The sequence below is a fragment of the Nyctereutes procyonoides genome, unplaced genomic scaffold (genome assembly GCF_905146905.1).
Source record: "Nyctereutes procyonoides isolate TBG_1078 unplaced genomic scaffold, NYPRO_anot_genome, whole genome shotgun sequence".
Lineage (NCBI taxonomy): Eukaryota > Metazoa > Chordata > Mammalia > Carnivora > Canidae > Nyctereutes > Nyctereutes procyonoides.
The window spans coordinates 11,262,520-11,283,753 of NW_026575132.1; the positions used below are offsets into that span (position 1 = coordinate 11,262,520).

The 21,234-nt window shown below is 40.7% G+C and overlaps 1 protein-coding gene and 2 non-coding genes across 8 annotated transcripts in view; all 3 read left to right on the plus strand.

Annotated features, from left to right (window-relative positions):
* Positions 1 to 8,654: 8,654 nt before the first annotated feature.
* NOP58 (NOP58 ribonucleoprotein) overlaps positions 8,655 to 21,234 on the plus strand; it is a 29,642-nt gene continuing 17,062 nt past the window's right edge. Inside the window, exons 1-4 of one of the 6 annotated variants that reach the window (XM_055345368.1) lie at positions 14,764 to 14,840; positions 16,304 to 16,356; positions 16,561 to 16,679; positions 20,528 to 20,589. In XM_055345368.1, the coding sequence (XP_055201343.1) occupies positions 20,535 to 20,589 (55 nt within the window). In that variant the 5' untranslated portion in view covers positions 14,764 to 14,840; positions 16,304 to 16,356; positions 16,561 to 16,679; positions 20,528 to 20,534. Of the gene's footprint in view, positions 8,905 to 14,763; positions 14,841 to 16,303; positions 16,357 to 16,560; positions 16,680 to 18,222; positions 19,859 to 19,885; positions 20,590 to 21,234 lie in introns of those variants that run through there. The other 5 variants (XM_055345367.1, XM_055345371.1, XM_055345370.1 and 2 more) reach the window with 5 other exon arrangements.
* LOC129523098 (small nucleolar RNA SNORD70) lies at positions 15,583 to 15,671 on the plus strand. The gene has a single exon (XR_008667058.1). It is a non-coding gene; the product is annotated as a small nucleolar RNA SNORD70 (small nucleolar RNA).
* Positions 16,456 to 16,541, plus strand: LOC129523099 (small nucleolar RNA SNORD70). Its single transcript, XR_008667059.1, has one exon. It is a non-coding gene; the product is annotated as a small nucleolar RNA SNORD70 (small nucleolar RNA).

The window sequence follows — 21,234 nt, forward strand, 5'->3', positions numbered from 1 at the left end:
GGTTTAAATCTGAGGACAGTATTTTAAAAATTTATCAGAGGAAAAATTAATTTTTTAAGGATTTATCAGAGCAGACAAGATAGAACGTAAATCATATAAGCATTCAATTTTTTTAGCATTAATCTTTATAAGCCAATCAAAATAAGAATTCTGTTAGACTTTAGATAAGTTATAATCTAATTTATCTTTTCTTTTTCTTGGAAATGAGCAAAAGTATCCAGCATGTTTACTCAGAAAATGTTTCACACAATAGAAGAATCTTATTTAAATCTTGAGCAAGCTACTTTCTGAAGCATTTTATAACTGGATCTCTCCCTGTGTCATTACGCACTGTGGTTTGTAATACTTGCTCAGTCAGATTATGGACCAATCTAGCGGCACATCTTGAAGATTTACTAACACCTTGTCCATACATAGAGCTTTCTCTCCAACTTGGCTTACTTCATTTGCATAGTTCCATAAGACTTTCCTATTTCCCTTTAAGAAAAGGAGAGACTTGTTTAAAAAAAAAAAAAGGAGAGAGAAAAAAGTCATGCTTCCAGAACCCTTTAGATTTCTTGAGAGATCATGAAGCTCTATACAAGTCAGAAACAACAGGTCCTATTCTATTTAGGTTTCCATTCTATTATATATTCAGGCTCATTCATATAGCTGTTATATAAACCAAATGAATCATTTTAAGGTTCTCTCATCTTTTCCCTGAATCTATATGCCTGAAGTTAGTCAAACCGCAAAGTTTAGAGCCAGCTAGCATGTTTATGGAGCACACAGTCTTCCAAAGACTGCCCTTACTCTGACACTAAATGCGAATTTTAAGGGGTTCTCAAAACCATTCTCAAGTTTGATAATGCACTAGAAGAATCCACAGAATTTATTGAAGGTTGTTATACTCATAACAATTTTTAAAAAGATTTTATTTATTTATTTATGAGAGACACAGAGGGAAAGAGAGAGTCAGAAACACAGGCAGAGGGAGAAGCAGGCTCCTTGCAGGGAGCCTAATGCTGAACTCGATCCCAGGACCCCAGGATCACAACCTGAGCCAAAGGCAGATGCTCAACCACTGAGCCACCCAGGTGCTCCTCATTATTACAATTTTTAAAGAGTTATCTTTAATTAATCTCCACACCCAAAGTGGGGCTCAAACTCACAACCCCAAAATTAAGAGTAGCACACTCCACTGACTGAACCAGCCAGGGGTCCCTCACAGTTTCTATTTATTACAGGGAAATGATAAATATCAAAATCAGCCAATAAAAGAATATGTAAGGCAAAATCTAGAAGAGCTCCAAACACAAAACTTCCAATGCCCTCTCCCATAGAGTTAGGATGTTGTTACTATTCCAGCAATGGTGGTGTTCAACAATACTCATGGAGTACTACCAACCAGGGAGGTTCACCTAAGATTCTAGGTCCAGAGTTGTTTTTTTTTTTAAGATTTTATTTATTTATTCATGAGAGACACAGAGATAGAGGCAGAGACAAAGGCAGAGGGAGAAGCAGGCTCCATGCAAGGAGCCCAATGTGGGACTTGATCCTGGGACTCCAGGATTACACCCAGCTGAAGGCAGGTGCTCAACCATTACGCCACCCAGGCATCCCAAGGTCCAGAATTTTTATTAAAGTTTCATCACATAGGCATAATTGATTGATTGACTGCCCTTTGGGTTGAACTCAGTCTCCAGGTTAGTCACATGGTTGGTCACATGGCCAATTCCCAACCTAAACAAAAACAGTGTGACAGATATTACTTCCCAGAAGCCAAGGGCAAAGGCCAGACCTCTCTTTGAATAAAGTCAAATTATTTCCCATAGATCTTTGAAAAGACTTTCAATTTTTTCTTTCATTGTATTCATTTTCTTCCCTTTGACAGTAATCTTTCTGATTGCATACAAATGACAGATTTTTTACGTTTTTAAAGATTTTTTATTTATTCATCTGAGAGAGAGAGCACAAGCGGCAGAGGACAGTGAGAAGCAGGCTCCCCGCTGAGCTAGGAACCTAACCTGGTGCTTGATCCCAGGACCTGGAAATCAGAACCTGAGCCAAAGGCAGAAGCTCAACCATCTGAGCCACCCAGGTGCCCCCAATGACAGATTTTTATGATAAATTAATCTTTAGTTTTCAAAAAGACGTGGGTAGTCACAGATACAGAAATATAAATGAACCATTTACAAAGGCTCCTTGCCTTTCTTTTACACAGAAGGAAAAGGTTTTCTTCATTTATATACAAACAGAAAACTGGTAGCCACAGTTTTCTAATCCAGCTAAGGGCTGAAAGGAAGGAAACACAAAATATAAAACTCAGCAGCTTGTTATAGCTGTTCCAGGTCTCAAAGAGATGTTTTCTATTCACAGACACATAAAATATTTTTAAACTCATAATGACCCACAGACAGAACAAACAGAAAGACAAACCAACAAATAACCAAACACACAAACACATACACACACACACACACACACACACACACACACACACACCAGAAACTCATGTATGTTAACTATACTTCAAAAATAAAAATAAAAATAAAATTAAAAAAAAGACAGACACTCCTACTCCTGCTACCCAACTGTGACCAGACTCCCCATGTCTGTCTGCCTTCCGGCATAGAACAAATAAATGATCATATCAAAAACAAACAAATAAATAAATACCATTCTCCATGTTTCTGCCACCAGCAATCGTACACAAATCAAAACCAGAACTATATCCAGACCTGGTCATTAATTAGATAGAAACATAGGACCAGAAACACAAGAAAAGACTTTGAGTAAAGTGCTATTGCCACATGAAAGTGAACTCAGGAGTCAAGAAGATTACATCTAGGTAAAAATAGCCCACATGGTACCCTTTCCTGGCAATGCAGTCAACTCAGATCTAATAGGTAAAATCTACGTGAGGGCACCTGGGTGGCTCAGTTGGTTAAGCATCTGCCATTGGCTCAGGGCATGATCTGGGGTCCTGAGATCAAGCCCCATATTGGAATCCCTGCTCAGTGAGGGGGAGTCTGCTTCTTCCTCTCCCTCTGCTGCTCCCCTTGCTTGTGCTCTCTCTTGGTGTCAAATAATAAAATATTTCTTAAAAATAAAAATAAAAAATAAATAAAATCTACCTGGACTTCTCAGTGGCATTGCTAGGAATGCCAGAAGAAGTCTAAAAGAAAGTCATTTAGAAAAAAATTAGCTTGCTAAGAACGTTATTAAAGGGGCCAGTATTTAAAAGACTTGCACATCACAAATCAAAACAAATGAAGGGGATCCCTGGGTGGCGCAGTGGTTTGGCGCCTGCCTTTGGCCCAGGGCACGATCCTGGAGACCGGGGATCGAGTCCCACGTCGGGCTCCCTGCATGGAGCCTGCTTCTCCCTCTGCCTGGGTCTCTGCCTCTCTCTGTCATGAATAAATAAATAAATAAGAAATCTTAAAAAAAAAAGTTCAAAACAAATGAACAAAATATGTATTAAAAGGAAAATATTCACTTAATTTGGTTACCAAGGTTCTTTAAGGAAAAATAGCAGTTTTCTTACATGAATATCTTATCTGTAAAGTTTCCCCCTTGTCTGCAGGTATTACCATAGCAAAAGGCAGGGATAGAGTTGTTTTTGTTTGAGAGTGTAATTTACATGAAGTCTCAAGATTTCATTTAATTAGGGATCTAGAACTAAAACCTGGTTTTGTTGTGTTTTGTTTTTGTTTTCTTCCAACACAATGTGGTGTGTGTGTATATTTTTTTCCCTATGTATAGGATGTGAAATGTATGGTTACCTTTAGTGGAAGCAAGCTGTGTCCATTTTGTTCCTGCTCCTTTAATTTCCTTCTTGATGTCTCCCTTTGGTCCACTTGAATTATTGTCTTAATTCAATTTAATAATGTAGTAATCATTGCCATTTACTAAGCACTTGAATAATGTCAAACAAAGGTATTATCTTGCTTATGTCACAATAACTCTGTGAGGTAGATGTTACTCCTATATTACACACAAGAAAAGTGCCAAGAAGTTAAATCATTTACAAGATCTATTAAGTTGGGGATCCCTGGGTGGCGCAGCGGTTTGGCGCCTGCCTTTGGCCCAGGGCGCGATCCTGGAGAACCAGGATCAAATCCCACGTCGGGCTCCCGGTGCATGGAGCCTGCTTCTCCCTCTGCCTGTGTCTCTGCCTCTCTCTCTCTGTGTGTGTGACTATCATAAATAAATAAAAATTAAAAAAAATTAAAAAAAAAAAGATCTATTAAGTTGTAAGAGGCAAAGCTGAGATTCGGACTCCTGCTTATTTCTACTGTATCGTAATTGTGTTGTACTTGTCTGCTTTCCCCATCAATCAATAGCAGCTCGAGGGCAGGGATTATGTATTATTGTGTGTCTTTGACCAGAACAAAGTATAGAGTCTAGTACATAGTAGACATAAATCAATGAGCTATCCTTTAGTATTTTATAATTTTTAAACACGCATAAACCTTATTTTTGAAAAAGCTATATTACGCTCCATGTGGACAAGGAAAGGTGAAGTTAGAGTGGAGGTGTTAATGTTAAAAATAGAGGTCAGCTAAGTCTATTCAAGCCCATACCATGATATAGTTCAGGGTCTGGACCTTAGCTTTACAAGTAAGAAACTCAATTTTGACCATGAATCCAGAGTTGATTAGTTTAGAAGAAATTGATTTTTCTCAAGCTCACAAGAAAATGATGAAAGATGGGCAGCCCGGGTGGCTCAGCGGTTTAGCGCCACCTTCATCCCAGGGTGTGATCCTGGAGATCCAGGATCGAGTCCCACATCAGGCTCCTTGCATGGAGCCTGCTTCTCCCTCTGCCTGTGTCTCTGCCTCTCTCTCTCTCTCTCTCTCTCTCTCTCTCTCTCTCTCTCTGTGTGTGTCTCATAAATAAATAAAATCTTAAAAAAAAGAAAATGGTGAAAGAGTGTAGCTGTAATTTAACTGGTCAGAGATGAGACTTTTGGAGGCTATTTTGTAAAGTTAGGTGACACAGCTCCCCAGAATACAGATCACCTCTATGTTCCCTGGGTAGGCTACCCTCTCTGGAGCTATTCAAACTGCTTTGTCTCAATGTTCACGAAACTTTTAACTAAAATAGTCAGGAACTGGGATGCCTGGGTGGCTAGTGGTTGAGTGTCTGTCTTTAGCTCAGGGCATGATCTTGGAGACCAGTGATCGAGTCCTGCATCGGGCTCCCTGCATGGAGCCTGCTTCTCCCTCTGCTTGTATCTCTGCCTCTCTCTCTGTGTGTCTTTCATGAAAAAATAAATAAAGTCCTTAGAAAATAATAATAATAAAATAGGAACTAATAGAAATATATGCTCTTCTTTATTTATATTGGGTCTACAGTACACAGGGCAAATAAGGGAAAGACATTAAGATTTTTATTCAGGGAGTACCTGGGTGGCTCAGTCAGTTAAATGTCTGCCTTCAGCTCAGGTCATGATCCCAGAGTCTTAGGTTTGAGTCCCATGTTAGGCTCCTTGCTCAGTTGAACCTGCTTCTCCCTCTCTCTGTCAAATAAATAAAATCTAAAAAAAAAAAAAAAAAAAAAAAGATTTTCACTCGGGGGCACCTGGCTGGTCCAGTCAGTACAGCAGGTGACTACAGCATGTGACTCCTAATTTCGGGGTGGTGAGTTCAAGCCCCACTTTCAGTGTAGAGATTACTTAAAAATAAAAAATATTTTTAAAATATTTTATGTATTTATTCATGGGAGACACACACAGAGAAGCAGAGACATAGGCAGAGGGAGAAGCAGATTCCCTGCGGGGAGCCCAATGTGGGACTGGATCTCAGGTCTCCAGGATCACGCCCTGAGTCGAAGGCAGATGCTTAACCGCTGAGCCACCCAGGTGTTCAAAAATAAAATATATAAAAGAAAGAAAAGATTGGGATGGTTGGGTGGTTCAGTGGTTGAGCATCTGCCTTCGGCTCAGGGTATGATGCAGGAGCCAAATGTGGGACTCAATCCTGGAACCCCAGGATCATGTCCTGAGCCAAAGGCAGATGCTCAACCACTGAGCCACCCAGGTGTCCCTAAATAAAAATTTTTAAAAATTAAAAAAAAAGCCTGACAGAGAGTAAACACTCATATTTGTTGACTACATAAAAGATGTTCACTACTTGAACGTCATGAAAGATCCAAAACATCTCCATCTGTTTATTACAGGCACATGGGGATCTCTGAACACAAGGATATCTATGCTAATATCAGTTGGTCCCAAAAAGTACAAGGAGCCTCCATTAGCACCCTCAAATAATTTAATTCCATTATTCATTCAAATCGTCCATTTACTCATCACTATTCATATTTATGGAATCCCTACATAACGTGCCAGATACTAGCTTGGTACTGGGCCTCCAGCAGTGAACTTCCATGGAGCTTATATTCTAGCTAGGTCAGGCATGGGGCTAGAGGGTGGGGAGGAACAAAATAATGATGTTTCTTTCTCATTCCACCATGTTAAGTCACTACTAAAGTTATAAACCCTTCTTCTGGGTTATCTATACTCTACCATAGTCTCCTCCTCATACTTCTTTGTACTATCTCCCCTTGACCTAGTACTTTGTTTAATGAAGTATTGAATTTCTTATTTTTTTCTTGCAACAGGGAATTTTCAGACAATTACTGTATTTGGACAAGATCCAAATCCAAATCTAGAGTCATCTCTGAACCCCTGACTGAGCTGATTATATAAATGGCAATGTGCAAAGACGACTTCTTGGAGAAACCACAGTAAAGAGGTTTCTCATTGAATAAGTGGTTTCGTTTCTCTTTGAGTAAAGCATGGAGGCTTTACATGCAGGGAAAATAATTTTACTTCCTGCAAACATTCATTCATTAAATTGTTAAGAATTACTTAATGAGGGGCACCTGGGTGGCTCAGTTGGTTAAGCACCCAACTCTTGATTTTGGCTCAGGTCATGATCTCAGGTTCCTGAGATCTCCACCACGTCAGACTCCAGGGCTCTGTGCCTCCTGCTTGAGACTCTTTCTCTCTCTGCCTCTCTCTCCCTGCACACAAGAGTGTACATGCACTCCCATTCTCTCAAAATAAATTAAGTCTTTAAAAAAAATTTAATGAGATCCTATTTCATGATCAGCACATGATGCCCTATACAGATACAATTAAGTGTAAGATACAGAATGCACTTTCTAGCAGATGGCACTTCAGTTAAGAAAACTAGACAGAGGCACCTGCCTGGCTCAGTGGATTTAACGTGTGACTTTTGATTCTGGAGTTGTAGGCTTGAGCCCCACCTTGGATGTAGAGATTATTTTAAAAAAAATAAAATTAAAAAAATAAATCTAGACCCCCCCAAAAGATATATATTATGAAATGATAAAATACCACTAACCGTCCCAGTGCTTCTACTTCATCCACCCACTCTTCCTTTCCCAATCAAGCCATTTTGGTTTTTTTTTTTTTTTTAAGATTTCTATTTATTCATTCATGAGAGACGAGAGAGAGAGAGAGAGAGAGAGAGAGAGAGAGAGAGAGAGAAGCAGGCTCAAAGCAGGGAGCCCGATGTGGGACCCGATCCCCGGTCTCCAGGATCACGCCCTGGGCTGAAGGCGGCGCTAAACCGCTGAGCCACCCGGGCTGCCCCATTTTGGTTTCTCTTGCCTCCCTGACCACACTGAATCCTATGGGTATAATCAACCATGCTCCTGTCTGTACCCTAGATTCCCCCATGCCTTGATTCCCCTCCCCCCTCATCTTTTCTGCTATTCAGTCCAGGATTTTCATTCCTCTTGATTCTAGGTTGCAGAGCCGCTTGGAGGCAAAAAAAAAAAAAAAAAAAAAAAATCAAGTTACTTAGTGTTCCAAAACTTTCCGCAAATTGCAACCTAATGTTTACAGCCATCGGCATATAAGGCCTGGAACGTGAGGAAGGAAATTTCACTCCTAAAGAAAGTCAGACTTGTGGACTAATTGAGGTTTTTAAATCCGTCACTCAAACTGAAAGGTCCCAGACAAGCAACTTCCGCTAAGTCTAAATGCCTATACCCTGGAATCACTGTAATAAAAAAACGGGAGAGGTCTGGGCAGCCCGGGTGGCCCAGAGGTTTAGCCCAGGGCGTGACCCCGGAGACCCCGGGGTCGAGTCCCGCGTCGGGCTCCCTGCACGGAGCCTGCTCCTCTACCTGTGTCTCTGCCTCTCTCTCTCTGTCTCATGAATAAATAAATAAAATCTTAACAAAACAAAAACGGGAGAGGTCTGCATATACGTGAAAGACACCTGTGCTAAGAATCAGTTCGGCCGGGCGTGCTCGCGTAGACAGGGACCGTCCCGCGGCCGCCCGAGAGCCTCGCTTCAAGGCAGCGCTCTCCAGGTGGTAAGCGGCTAGCATTTCCCAATTCCAGACGCCTGGGGCAAACGGACGGAGACGACTCCGCATTTCTCTCAAGGTAAAATATACCACCTATAGGAACTTCAAAAATAGTAAAAAGCGGCCTTCTTCCCTATTGGGTTTCGGCGCAGCTCACCACTTAAAATCTCGCTTTAGTCCAAAGAAATCTCGCGACACTTTCTTTCTCTTTCTCGCTCTTTTTCCCCCCCCTCCCCTCTACCCCTCCCATCACCCATGTTGGCGGGAACATACCGGAAGCGACGGCATGCCGCCTGTCGGAAGTGACGTCAGATCCCAGAAGCCTTGGAGAAGGAGAAGCGCGTTGAAACATTCTACGCACAGTCGGTTGGAACGGTCAGGCAACGTGGTCCGGTTCTGCGAGCAGGCGCGCGCGTTTGTGCCTGGCCTGCTGCGGCCTTGCAGGCCTTTGGGGGCCGCAAGTTTGGTTTCTTTTCACGGGTGTAAGAGCACGCGGCGGGCCGCGCAGTGCCCTGGCCCGGCCTCACCATGCTGGTGCTGTTTGAGACGTCCGTGGGCTACGCCATCTTTAAGGTAAGTTGCAGATTGAACCGTTGAAGAGGCGAGGCTGGTGTTGGGCAGGCGAGGACGGGGAGAGACGTAAGGGGAGGGCGACAGTGCTCGGGATCCTGCGGGAGCCGTTTGTGTCCCCCTGCTCTAAAGTCAGGGGAAGGCTTTGGGCCTGGGAGACTTGTGTTCCGGCGAACACGTGGCCGCGCCGGGTTCTGTTGGGAGGATTCGGCCGGCGAGAGAGGAGGGCAGGGGTCTTACCGATTTCACAGGTAAGGGTAAGGAACTTGAGGTTTATTCTGAGTGGTTTTAAGAACTGATTGAAAGGTTTTAAGGAGAGGAACGACCTGATCTAAAGTCTCTTAATGAAGTTGCTTTCCCGCGTGGAGAGTATATATTACAAGAAGTCAGAAAGGAACCAGGTATGTTTTTTGCCTTAATCTAGGTTAGATGAAAGTGCTTGGATTCAGGTTGGTACGTCGAGAAGCAAATGCCAGGGGAAATTTAGAAGGTAGAACTGGTGGCATTGGGCCGATGAAGAGTGTGGGTTTGGGATTAAGTGGGTACGCGATGGTGGAGAAGAGAAGAAAAACGGGAGTGTTTTTTTGTTTTGTTTTGTTTTTTTCCGGGCGGGGGTTGGGGAAGCAGATACTGAAAAGGTCCAATGTTGCTGTGAAAGGTGGAGCATCTGTGAGATGTGGAAGTGCCCTCGTCATTTTAAACTTCAGACCTAAAAATAATAATAATAATAAAATAAAAATAAATTTCAGACCTAAGGGAGAAATCTAGGCCTATGGTCATCAGTTTGAGATTTGTCTTAATAGGGAAAATCTGAAATTTAAAGATTATCAGCACGGAGCTGGTTAAACAATGGGACTTTCTTGAGATGTTCCAAAGTTGAGGTAAATTGAATGTTATCCATGCCAGGCAGTCTTCTCACCTCTACAAATGTGGGAACAAAAACCAGATTTTTTCGTATATGTGCTGATATTAGGGTAAAAATGCTGGTAACGTGTATAGTACGGTTATGTATGTGCTATGAGTGCAGAAAATCGGGAATCAGCATTCCAAAGTGTTGATTTTGAGGAGCTTTTAACTTTTTTTTTAGATTTTTTTTCAGACATTGAAAATACAGTTCCATTTGCACTTGTTAATGTTAATATTAAGTGATAAAGTCATAAAAGCCAAAAGCTAGTTTTGCTTATTTTTTTCTCATTGGGGTTGTCTGCAGTTGGGGAGTAGTAGAAATTTTAAGGGACTGTAAAAGGCTTTAGATCTTGGGAGTGTGTCTGTTTTACTTTTTCCCGGGTTTTGTAGTCTTTTTACAAAACTTTTTTTTTAAAAGATTTTATTTATTTATTCCTGAGAGGCAGAGGGAGAGAGAAGCAGGCTCCGTGCAGGGAGCCCGATATGGGGCTGGATCCTAGGTCTCTGGGACCATACCCTGAGCCGCCACCCAGGTGTCCCATCTTTTTCTAAATTGTTAAGTAGAATTTTGCACATGCCCCCAAATTTTCCTAGCTAACATGGTCTATCATATTTTGAATTACTGTATATGGATGAATTTCAGGTAAATAGATGTTAGGTATACTGCTCTGCACTAAGAGGGTGGCGCAACTGCACAGTCCACTGGTTGCCTCTGATGGTGGGAGGGAATTGGCTTAGCAGTTGTCTGGTTTCTAGGCCTAGGTCATAAAATATGCTAGGGTATAAAATTACTTTGGTTGCATAAGATTCATGCTTTAATGAGAATGCTTTAAGAAATTTATTTTTTTCATAAATTTTTAAAACTTTTTAACTTCAGGTCATAGTAAGGAATGCGTTTTATATCCTGATCTAGTGTGCATATATCCACACATACAGAGTCACAAAGAATTCAATATTTTGTAAAAGAATTATTGAATGTTAACAAGGTTATATATGAATCCAAAGACAATACTAAAGGAACTATTTCCATTTTTAGAATATTGTAAAAACTCAACCTGTGTGCCTTGTGTCATGTGGCATACATAGTAAGACTAAAGGCATGTCTTTTATTACTTATCCGAGGCCTTCTGTAGCTGTGCTACCCAATATGATTGCCACTACCCACGTACAAATATTTAGCATTTGAAATTTGGTTGGTAAAGCTGTGGAAACGAATTCTTAGTTTTAATTCATTTAAATTTTAATAGTTACATTGTGTAGTGCAGCTGTGCAGTGTAGTGTTGTGTTCATTTCCTTAGGGCCTGGAGGAAGAGATTTTTTTTGTGTATACCAGAGTTTCTATATGATTACTTACTGAGCAGTATGTTTTTCCAGCTTCATTTATTGGGTATCTGTATACCCAATACATATATATGTATATATACATATATATACATATACTGTATAACTCATCTATTGTAAATACAGTTTGATACATTTTAGTAAAATTTATACAACTGTGCAAGTTGCAATCCAGTTTTAGAATACCTTCAAAAGTTACCTTTTGGCTATTTGCAGGTTAGTCAGACCTAGTTATATAGGCAGCCACTGTCTGTATTATTTTGTCATTTCTAGAAATTTCATGTAAATGGAGTAATACATTTTTTTGTGTCTGGCTTTTTTCACTTAGCATGCTTTTGAAGCTAACCTACATTGTGTGTATCAATTTGTTCCTTTTTGAATAATTCACATTTGAGGGACACCTGGGTGGCTCTGGTTTAGGGTGTGATCCCAGGGTCCATATCAGGGACTCCCTCTGCCTGTGTCTCTGCCTCTCTCCGTGTCTCTCATGAATAAATAAAATAAATAAAATCTTTTAAAAAAATAATTCACATTTGAAACTATTGAAAATCATCCTGTAAACAACTCACAAGTTTCTTGAAACAATATTTACCCATTTTGTTTGTGGAGTAAAACTAAAAAAAGGTAGCATGGAATGCTTAAATAAAACAGGATCTCAAAGTAACCAATTAAGTGAAAATTAGGGACAGTCACTTTTGTCTTTGTTTTTTAAAGATTTTATTTACTCATGAGAGACACTGAGAGGCAGAGGGAGAAGGCAGGCTCCCCCCCACCCCGGGAGCCTGAGGCGCCACTCAATCCCCGAGTGAGTCCGGGATAACAACCTGAGCTGAAGGCAGATGCTCAACCACTGAGCCACCCAACTTCCCCAGGACAGTCACTTTTGATGTAGTGTGCACTTTCTTGTTTATAAATTTCATGCCTGTCTGGAATAAAGGAGAATATTCTAGGACTATCAGGCATGTTGTGGGATGCATTTATGTTACTGTTTTACTCTTTAATGTGAAAAATTTCAAAGACAAGTGGAAGATTATATAAAGAACCTCCATGTACACCATCATTCAACTTCAGCAGGCCCATATTGTGGGCCATCTCTCTCCCACTCCCCTTCCCACATTGTTTTGAAGCAAATTCTGCATAATAAGTAGGTGTCATGAGCATGCTAAGAAGGTGCACACACAACTTGTGTCTTTCCACAATGTCAGCTTTATTCTGTTTCAAAGCAAGGTTAATATAATTGTAATGCAGGATTCCAAACTGACATTTCACTACCCGTTTAACTTGGCTTCTTACACATCACAGAGAGCTAAGCACAAGACCCGTTAACACAACAAACGAGATAGAACAAGAACAAAGGCTATAGAAAATTAATGCAGTCTTCAGTTGCACAGGTGAAATTGGGCCTGGGTCTGTTCATGGTACTCATGGTACTAGTTGATTATGATGTTCAGAGGTCGTTGAGGTAGCTACGGTGGCAGCTACCTTTCTGATGTGGTCAGATGTAAAAGGGTTGGCTTTACGAAGGTCTTGACAGTTTGCTGCAAAAATCTTTCATTTAAAAAGAGATTTATTTTTTTTTTTTTTAATTTTTATTTATTTATTTATGATAGTCACAGAGAGAGAGAGGCAGAGACACAGGCAGAGGGAGAAGCAGGCTCCATGCATCAGGAGCCTGATGTGGGACTCGATCCCGGGTCTCCAGGATCGTGCCCTGGGCCAAAGGCAGGCGCCAAACCGCTGCGCCACCCAGGGATCCCCTAAAAAGAGATTTAAAGGACGCCAGGTGGCTCAGCAGTTGAGCGGCTGCCTTCGGTCCAGGGTGTGGTCCTGGAGTCCTGGGATCGAGTCCCACATTGAGCTCTCTGCAGGAGCCTGCCTCTCCCTCTGCCTGTGTCTCTGCCTCTCTGTGTGTGTCTCTCATGAAGAAATAGTCTTTAAAACTAGCAAACCATAATGGCAAAGATTTTATTTTTATTTTTTTAAATTAATTAATTTATTTATTTATGATAGTCAGAGAGAAGCAGTGTGGCAGAGGGAGAAGCAGGCTCCATGCACCAGGAGCCCGATGTGGGATTCGATCCCGGGTCTCCAGGATCGTGCCCTGGGCCAAAGGCAGGCGCTAAGCCGCTGCACCACCACCTGATAAAGATTTTAATGGCAATAACTCTATCCTCTCTATTTTGAAGTGGAAATAATTCCATCTTGATCTAAAATGGTAAAACTTGAGATGGACTTCATACAAATGTTTTTAGATTTCTCTGTGTGACAATGAGTGCCTAAAATTTAAGGTGTGTTTTTAAGGAAATATAGAAGTTATTTCTAATTTTATTTTATTCAGACTATCTTAATTAGTAATGTTCTCTTCAATATGTGACAGCACAATTGGGAACATAGAATAGCAGGGTTTTATTTGCCATAACAGTCTTTGGAGTACCTTTGAGTGGTCATGAATGTTTTCATCATATTTCCTTTGTTACTTTAAAAATGTTGATAATATTTCTTAAATATACCGATTATAACCCAAATGTTATCTTCAAATATACTTGCTTTTCTACCAGAAAAAAATGTAAATTTTACTCATGAGTCATGTCCTCTGTTTGATACATATCCTCTCAGTAGTTCCTGAACTTTGGATATGGCTAGTCACATTATCTGAACAAACTATTTCCAAAAGTCAGAACTATTTTATAAACCTCCTTTATCAGAAAATACCTGAATTAATGTTTCAGTGCATTTATGAGATTTATTGGAATATCTTCTAATGCTGAAGTTCTTATAATAGGCAGAATAAACTGTTAGAGGCTTGTAATTTTTTGTAGGTGTGTAAAGATTTTTTTAGTAAACTCAACACCCAACGTGGAGCTTGAATTTACAGCCCCGAGAGCAAGAGTCTCATACTCCTATCAACTGAGCCAGCCAGGTGCCTCAGCTTTTATTTTTTATTTTTATTTTTTATTTTTTGCCTCAGCTTTTAGTGTTGTTTTTTTGTTGTTTTTTTTAAAGATTTTATTTATTTGTTCATTCATGAGAGACAGAGAGAGAGAGAGACAGGCAGAGGGAGAAGCAGGCTCCATGCAGGGAGCCTGACTGGGACTCTATCCTGGGTCCACAGGATCAGGCTCTGAGCTGAAGGCAGCGCTAAACCACTGAGCCACCCAGGGCTGCCCAATAAATAAAATCTTTTTAAATTATTTTTTTTAATTTTTTATTTATTTATGATAGTCACAGAGAGAGAGGCAGAGACACAGGAAGAGGGAGAAGCAGGCTCCATGCACCAGGAGCCCGACGTGGGATTCGATCCTGGAGCCCGACGTGGGATTCGATCCCGGGTCTCCAGGATCGCGCCCTGGGCCAAAGGCAGGCGCCAAACCACTGCGCCACCCAGGGATCCCAATAAAATCTTTTTAAAAAAAAAAATCCATCCAGTTATTAAATGGACTTCTTGAGCTACTAATTTGACCAAAACTGTATGGTAAGAAAACTGATTTGTTATCTCAATGACAAAAATAGCTTCCACCACTCTCATTTTACATATGCAATTGTACTTGAAGTGTGTAGTTAAATGTATGCCTAAGCTATGCCACTTAAATAAAATTATTTAAATATTTGTTACAGGTTTTGAATGAGAAGAAACTTCAAGAGGTTGATAGTTTGTGGAAAGAATTTGAAACTCCAGAGAAAGCAAATAAAATGTAAGCCACCTTGAAACAAAAAGTTTAGCAGTTACTGTTTAGTTGGTGTTTGGTTTTGGTCGTGGTTTTAAGATTTTATTTATTTTAGAGAGTAAATGGAGGGAGTTGCAGAGGGAGAAGGACAAGCAGACTATGGTGAACAGTCTGACATGAGGCCTGATCCCAGGGCTCTTGAGATCATGACGTGAGCCGAAGTCAGGGGTCAGATGCTTAACGTAGTGGGCCATCCAGGTGCCCCTGTTGTTTTAAGTAATCACTATACCCAATGTAGGGCTTGAACTCGTGACCCCTAAGATCAAGAGTCACATGTTCTACTCACTAAGCCAGCCAGGGGCCCCAAGTAGTAGAATTGTTGAATAAATTGTAGTATATCTATAGATCTCTTACTGTGACTTGGGGACAGGTCAGTGGCATACCGAGAAAACCATGCTTCAGAATGATATGTATAATGTGCTCCCATTTTTGCAGCGTTCTTATATATATGTGCATTTATGGAAGCCTAGGGAGAGATGAGCAAATGCCACTTCAGAAGGGTGGGGTTGGGGGTTGAGGCAGAGTAAGATGAAATTACTGCTTTTCCTACCATCTTTGCCTTGTTAAGAATGGATTTAAGGGATCCACCAGGGTTTTATTCACTGGCAAGTAAGAAAACTGGCCTTAAAACAATACTACTTTAGACAAAATAGAAGACTGGTTTTTCTTTATCAAGGGCTGTATGCTTCAGTTGGCTGAGTTACCCTGATTCATTGTTGTCAATGATGTATTCTTGTTGGAACTGAATATAAATGATCTAACTCAAATATTCGTCACTACCACTGAGACAACAATGAGTTATGAATTAATCGTATATATTTGTTTCAATATAAAATGTTGCTTTGCACATACTTTTAATGGGGAGAAGGAGGTATAAAATAAGGGTAACAAATCAGATTTGATGATAAGGTTTTTTTTTTTAAGATTTTATTTATTCATGAGAGATCCACAGAGAGAGGCAGAGACACAGGCAGAGGGAGAAGCAGGCTCCTCACAGGGAGCCCGATGTGGGACTTGATCCCAGACCCCCGGGATCACACCCTTAGCCGAAGACAGATGCTCAACCACTGAGCCACCAGGCATCCTGATTTTAAGCAATTTCTTAATAGCATTTGTACTAGATGGACAAATCCTTGTTGTGAGATTCCTGACTCAAGAGGGACTCTTAATACCTTTTCTAAGGTCTCTATTCTGTATAGTAAAAGGATCTGTGTCCAGCTTTAAACAGCAAGAGGTTATGTTGAAGCCATAACATTTAGAGAAACTGGTTGTTTTAAGAATAATTTATCTAACTTGGCACCCTGATACCCAGTGATGGGAAGCTTTATTTTATTGGTGTGTGCTTTGGAAACAATCCAAACCTGTTTCCTAAATAATACGGCTTTTGCACAATCAATATGCCCTCATAACTTTTCTTTTTTTCCTTCTAGAGTAAAGCTAAAACATTTTGAGAAATTTCAGGATACAGCAGAAGCATTAGCAGGTAAAGTGAAAGACTAGCTGTTTTGGTTTTGTGTTTAATCTTTTCAATTTATTATTCATATCAAGAGATTATTTGCTTCAGTTGCCTGAGTTAACCTTATTCAATGTTGTCAATGATGCATTCTTTTGGAATTGAATTTAAGTGATCTAACTCAAATTCGTCACTACCACTGAGACAACATTGAGTTAGCTTTTTTTACCATAGGGCTTGTTTCCCCCCCCATGTGATGAGAGGTGAGAAGTGGTTAAATTGATCTCCCTGTGGAAACCAACAGCATAATGCTGAAGCACAATTCAGTAAAAGCTGTTCTACAAGGGACCAAGGTAATGTAGTCAAGTACACAGCTCTCTGATAATTTTAATCCAAGGGTAAAATTGAGAATAGCCAGGATTCACAACTGAAATAATAATAAAGCAGCTTTGGGTGGGTATACGTTTTTAGTTCAAAAGACCACAATATTAAAAGTTTTAGGAAACTAATAGATTTTTGTATGTGTGGGGTTTTTTGTTTGATTTTTTTGTTTTTAATGCAGAAACTACAGAGGCTTGAGTTAAATATGAAGGGGGCATGAAGAATGGATGACCCCTATCCTTCAGCTAGTCCTCATGATGGGAGAACAGACAAAGCAATAGGGCTTATTAACTAGGCTTGGCTTTAGTAGGCAGTTGGTCTCAAGATTTTTTTTTTTTTTTTAAGATTTTATTTACTCATTCATGACAGAGACGGCGGGGGTGGGAGGGCATAGGGAGGAGCAGGTCCATGCAGGGAGCCCGATGTGGGACTTGATCCTGATGTGGGACTTGATCCTGATGTGGGACTTGATCCTGATGTGGGACTTGATCCCAGGTCTCCAGGATCACACCCTGGACTGAAGGTGGCGCTAAACCGCTGGGCCACCAGGGCTGCCCTCAAGATATTTTTTTGATGTTAGGGAAAACAGGAATACTGTATAAATTCAGCTCATAGATTTTTCAATCACTTAAGTTACATATATCAAATCAGCTAACTGCTTGGTGGTAGAATTTGAAAATGTAGGACCATAAGGAAGAATATGGCATATAATTAGGCAAGAATTTCACAGACACAAATAATTTTGTTCATCGGCCCCAAGAGAGGGGTATAATTCTCTTACTAAATTATGAATCTATCTAAACATGCTAGAATATATATATATGTGTGTGTATATATATTTTAAGATTTTATTCATTTATTCATGAGAGACACAGGCAGAGATAGGCAGAGGGAGAAGCAGACTCTTTGCAGGCAACCCGATTGGGACTTGATCCTAGGACTCTGGGATCATGCCCTGAGCAGAAGGCAGATGCTCACCTGAGCCACCCAGGTGTCCCAATATGCTCGAATATTAATGAGCTACCCTAACACTGGCAGAAGGGTAGCTGGAGGAATACCTAAAAATGGGGTCAATTTTTAAATTTTATTTCATTTATTTATTTGAGACAGGGAGCATATGAGTGAGGGGAGGGGCAGAGGGAGAGAGAAAAGCAGACTCCACCGAGGAGGGAGCCCAATGCAGGGCTCATCCGAGGATCCTCAGGATCATGACCCAAGTTAAAGGCAGATGCTTAATCGACTGAGCTACTCGGGTGCTCCAAATTCTTTAATTTTTAAAAATAGTTCTAGGACTGTTTCATCAGTAAGTCAGTAATTTAAAGCCTCATAGGGCCACTAAAGCACAAATATAATTTTTGCCTGGATGTTTTTTTTTTTAATATTTTTATTTATTTATTCATGAGAGACACAGAGGCAGAGACACAGGCAGAGGGAGTAGCAGGCTCCACGCAGGGAGTCCGACGGGATCCCAGGTCTCCAGGATCACACCCTGCACTGGAGGCAGGCAGTCAACCGCTGAGCCACCCAGGGACCCCCCTGTTTTTGTTTAAGTACTCTTACATCCAACTTGGGGCTTGAACTCCCGGCTCCAAGATAAAGAGTCACATGCTGGGATCCCTGGGATGGCTCAGCAGCAGTTGAGGGCCTGCCTTCGGCCCAGGGCATAATCCTGGAGTCCCGGGATTGAGTCCCACGTTGGGCTCCCCGCATGGAGCCTACTTCTCTCTCTACCTGTGTCTCTGCCTCTCTCTCTCTCACTGTCTGTCATGAATGAATAAATAAAATCTTTAAAAAAAAAAAAGTCAATAGGCTGTGATTTGAACTCCTCCTGCTGGAGTTGTAATGTGCAGGAGCCCTCATCCCAAGTGGCTTCTTTGAATTCCTTTTTGCATATTTATTACCTCTTTAATCTTTGAGATATTTTTGACCAGTCTTTATTATTAAATGGATAGATCTAACTTTTACCTAAAATAAAGCCGGTTTTTACTGTTAATAGCTAATATGTTTATCGTTTAGTGGTTGTCAGATTTGTGCTCATCATTTCAAAATTGTTTTTAAATGCTTGAAACAATCCTTTGGAGTAGATGTTTTAATCACTATTGATAAAAAAAAAAACTGAGGGTTGAGGGGTATATCTCCTTTTCCTCCTGAGCTCTTCGTATTCCTTAAAATAAGGTTAGGTAAATGGGCAAAATGCCATACTAGGTGAGAAATTCATTTATTTTATATTTATTTATTTGTTTGTTTTTTTATTTATTTATTCATGAGAGACACAGAGAGAGGCAGAGACTCAGACAGAGGGAGAAGCAGGCTCCATGCAGGGGGCCCGACATGGGACTCGATCCCAGGTTTCTAGGACCAGGCTCTGGGCTGAAGGCGGTGCTAAACCACTGAACCACACAGGCATCCCAAGTTAAATTTTTTAAAAAAGAATTTAAAGACACTTGGGTGGCATAGTTAGTTGGTTAAGTACCCATCTCTTGGTTTTGGCTTAGGTCAGGAGATTGAGCCTGGCGTCAGCACAGAATTTGCTTAAGACTCTTCCTCATTAAAAAAAAAAAAAAAAGACTCTCTTCCTCTCCCTCTCCTGCCCCCACCCCCGACAGGCACATGTTCTCCCTCTTTCTCCAAAATAAATAAATATTTTTTAGAAAAGAATTTATATTGGTCCTAGAAGTTCATATATACCATTTCTATGGAAAGCTTTATTTTTACATTCTAATTTTCAAATTGCAAATCTTCCAAACACTACAGGACAGTTTGGTAGCAGCCTACATTTGAATGAAGTGGGAAGATTATTAGGGGATGCTGAAAAGTGGCTGGTGAAGTAGAGAAAAGATTCAGTTTCCCCCCTTAACCTTGTCACCATTTCTGTCATCTTTTAAAAATTCCTATTATAAAGAGTAATGAACAGGTTTTTAATAATAAAGGGAAGGTAAATGTTAAATCTAAAATAAGTAGAAGTTTTTGCTTACAAGAAATCTTCGTGTTTTGTTTTGTTTTGCTTTGTTTATTCACGAGAGACAGAGAAAGAGACCTAGGCAGAGGGAAACGCAGGCTCCCTACTGGGAACCTGATGTGGGACTCCATCCCGGGACCCCAGGATCACACCCTGAGCCAAAGGCAGACGCTCAACCACTGAGCCACCCAGGTTCCCCTTTGTTTTTTTGTTTTGTTTTGTTTGTTTGTTTTCTTGTTTTTAAGATTTTTACTCATTTGAGAGAGAATGAGAGAACGCATAGGAGCCTAAGTGTGGGGAAGGACAGAGGGAGAGGGAGTCTTGATCCTGGGACCCTGAGATCATGACCTGAGCAGAAAGCAGATACTCAGTGGAGCCACCCAGGCACCCCACAAGAATTTTTTTTTTTTTTAAGATTTTATTTATTTATTCATGAGAGACATAGAGAGGCAGAGACATAGGCAGAGGGAGAAGTAGGCTCCATGCTAGGAGCCCGATGTGGGACTCAGTCCCAGTACTACAGGATCAAGCCTTGAGCCCAAGACAGAGAGAGGTTCAACCGCTGAGCTACCCAGGTATCCCAAATTTTTTTTAAAAAAGGAAAACACTAGGTTAAAATAGATGATATGGAAGACTAAGAACTAGAAGCTAGAAGTTGAATAAAATTTTTTAATCACCAAAGATTAAAAACTAGAAAGAGTATATTAAACTCTACTTGAAAGATTGTGTGGAGTCAGTGTTATACGGTGTGTAAAAGGTTATATAACCTAACTAAATAGCTTGAGTCTCAGCTTCTTAGAGTGTGGTGTAAGAGCTGTATGGTAGCCATATGATTTTTGTCATTACCTTTCATCTTCCCAGATAACAGATGAAATGGATTTGTAACTCAAATGGATTGAGATGTGGTCAGGAGGAAAGAGAAGGTACCTGGCTGATTAAGCATAAATTGTCTCGCCTTAGAAATTGAGGCCAACTTCCTTCCTCACAGGCGTACTTTTTTTTTTTTTTTTTTTTAAGATTTTATTTATCAGAGGTTGAGAGAGGCAAAGACATGGACACAGGGAGAAGCAGGCTCCCTGTGGGCAACCTGATGCAGGATTCGATCCCAGGACTCCGGTATCATGACCTGAACCAAAGGCAGACACTCAAATCACTGTGCCACCAAGGCATCCCTGGCAGGCATACTTTAAATTTAGCCAAAACCCTGACAGATATCGGATGAGGTATTAGTCCATGTGGGTCCAGAAGATCCTAAGGCTAGGCCTAGGAAGGGTGAGAGTTATAAAGCATGAGATTTAGAATCTGCCAAAATGAAAAGCAATCTCAAATTGAATAGGCTGCCTCTTTGGGAGTGTTCTCCATCACTGAAGGTTTACAAGCAGAGGCCTGATAACATACCTTGATTTTGAATTAGCCAAGGCCTCCACGACCCTCCCAAGTGAATACACTGCTTTTTTCCAGTGTTGACAGGATTTTAGGTTATTTCACAGAACATCAGGCCAGTCGGTCTACAGTGACACTGGAGACTGGATCTGTTTGTCACTCTAAAATAGATTGTTTCTAACATT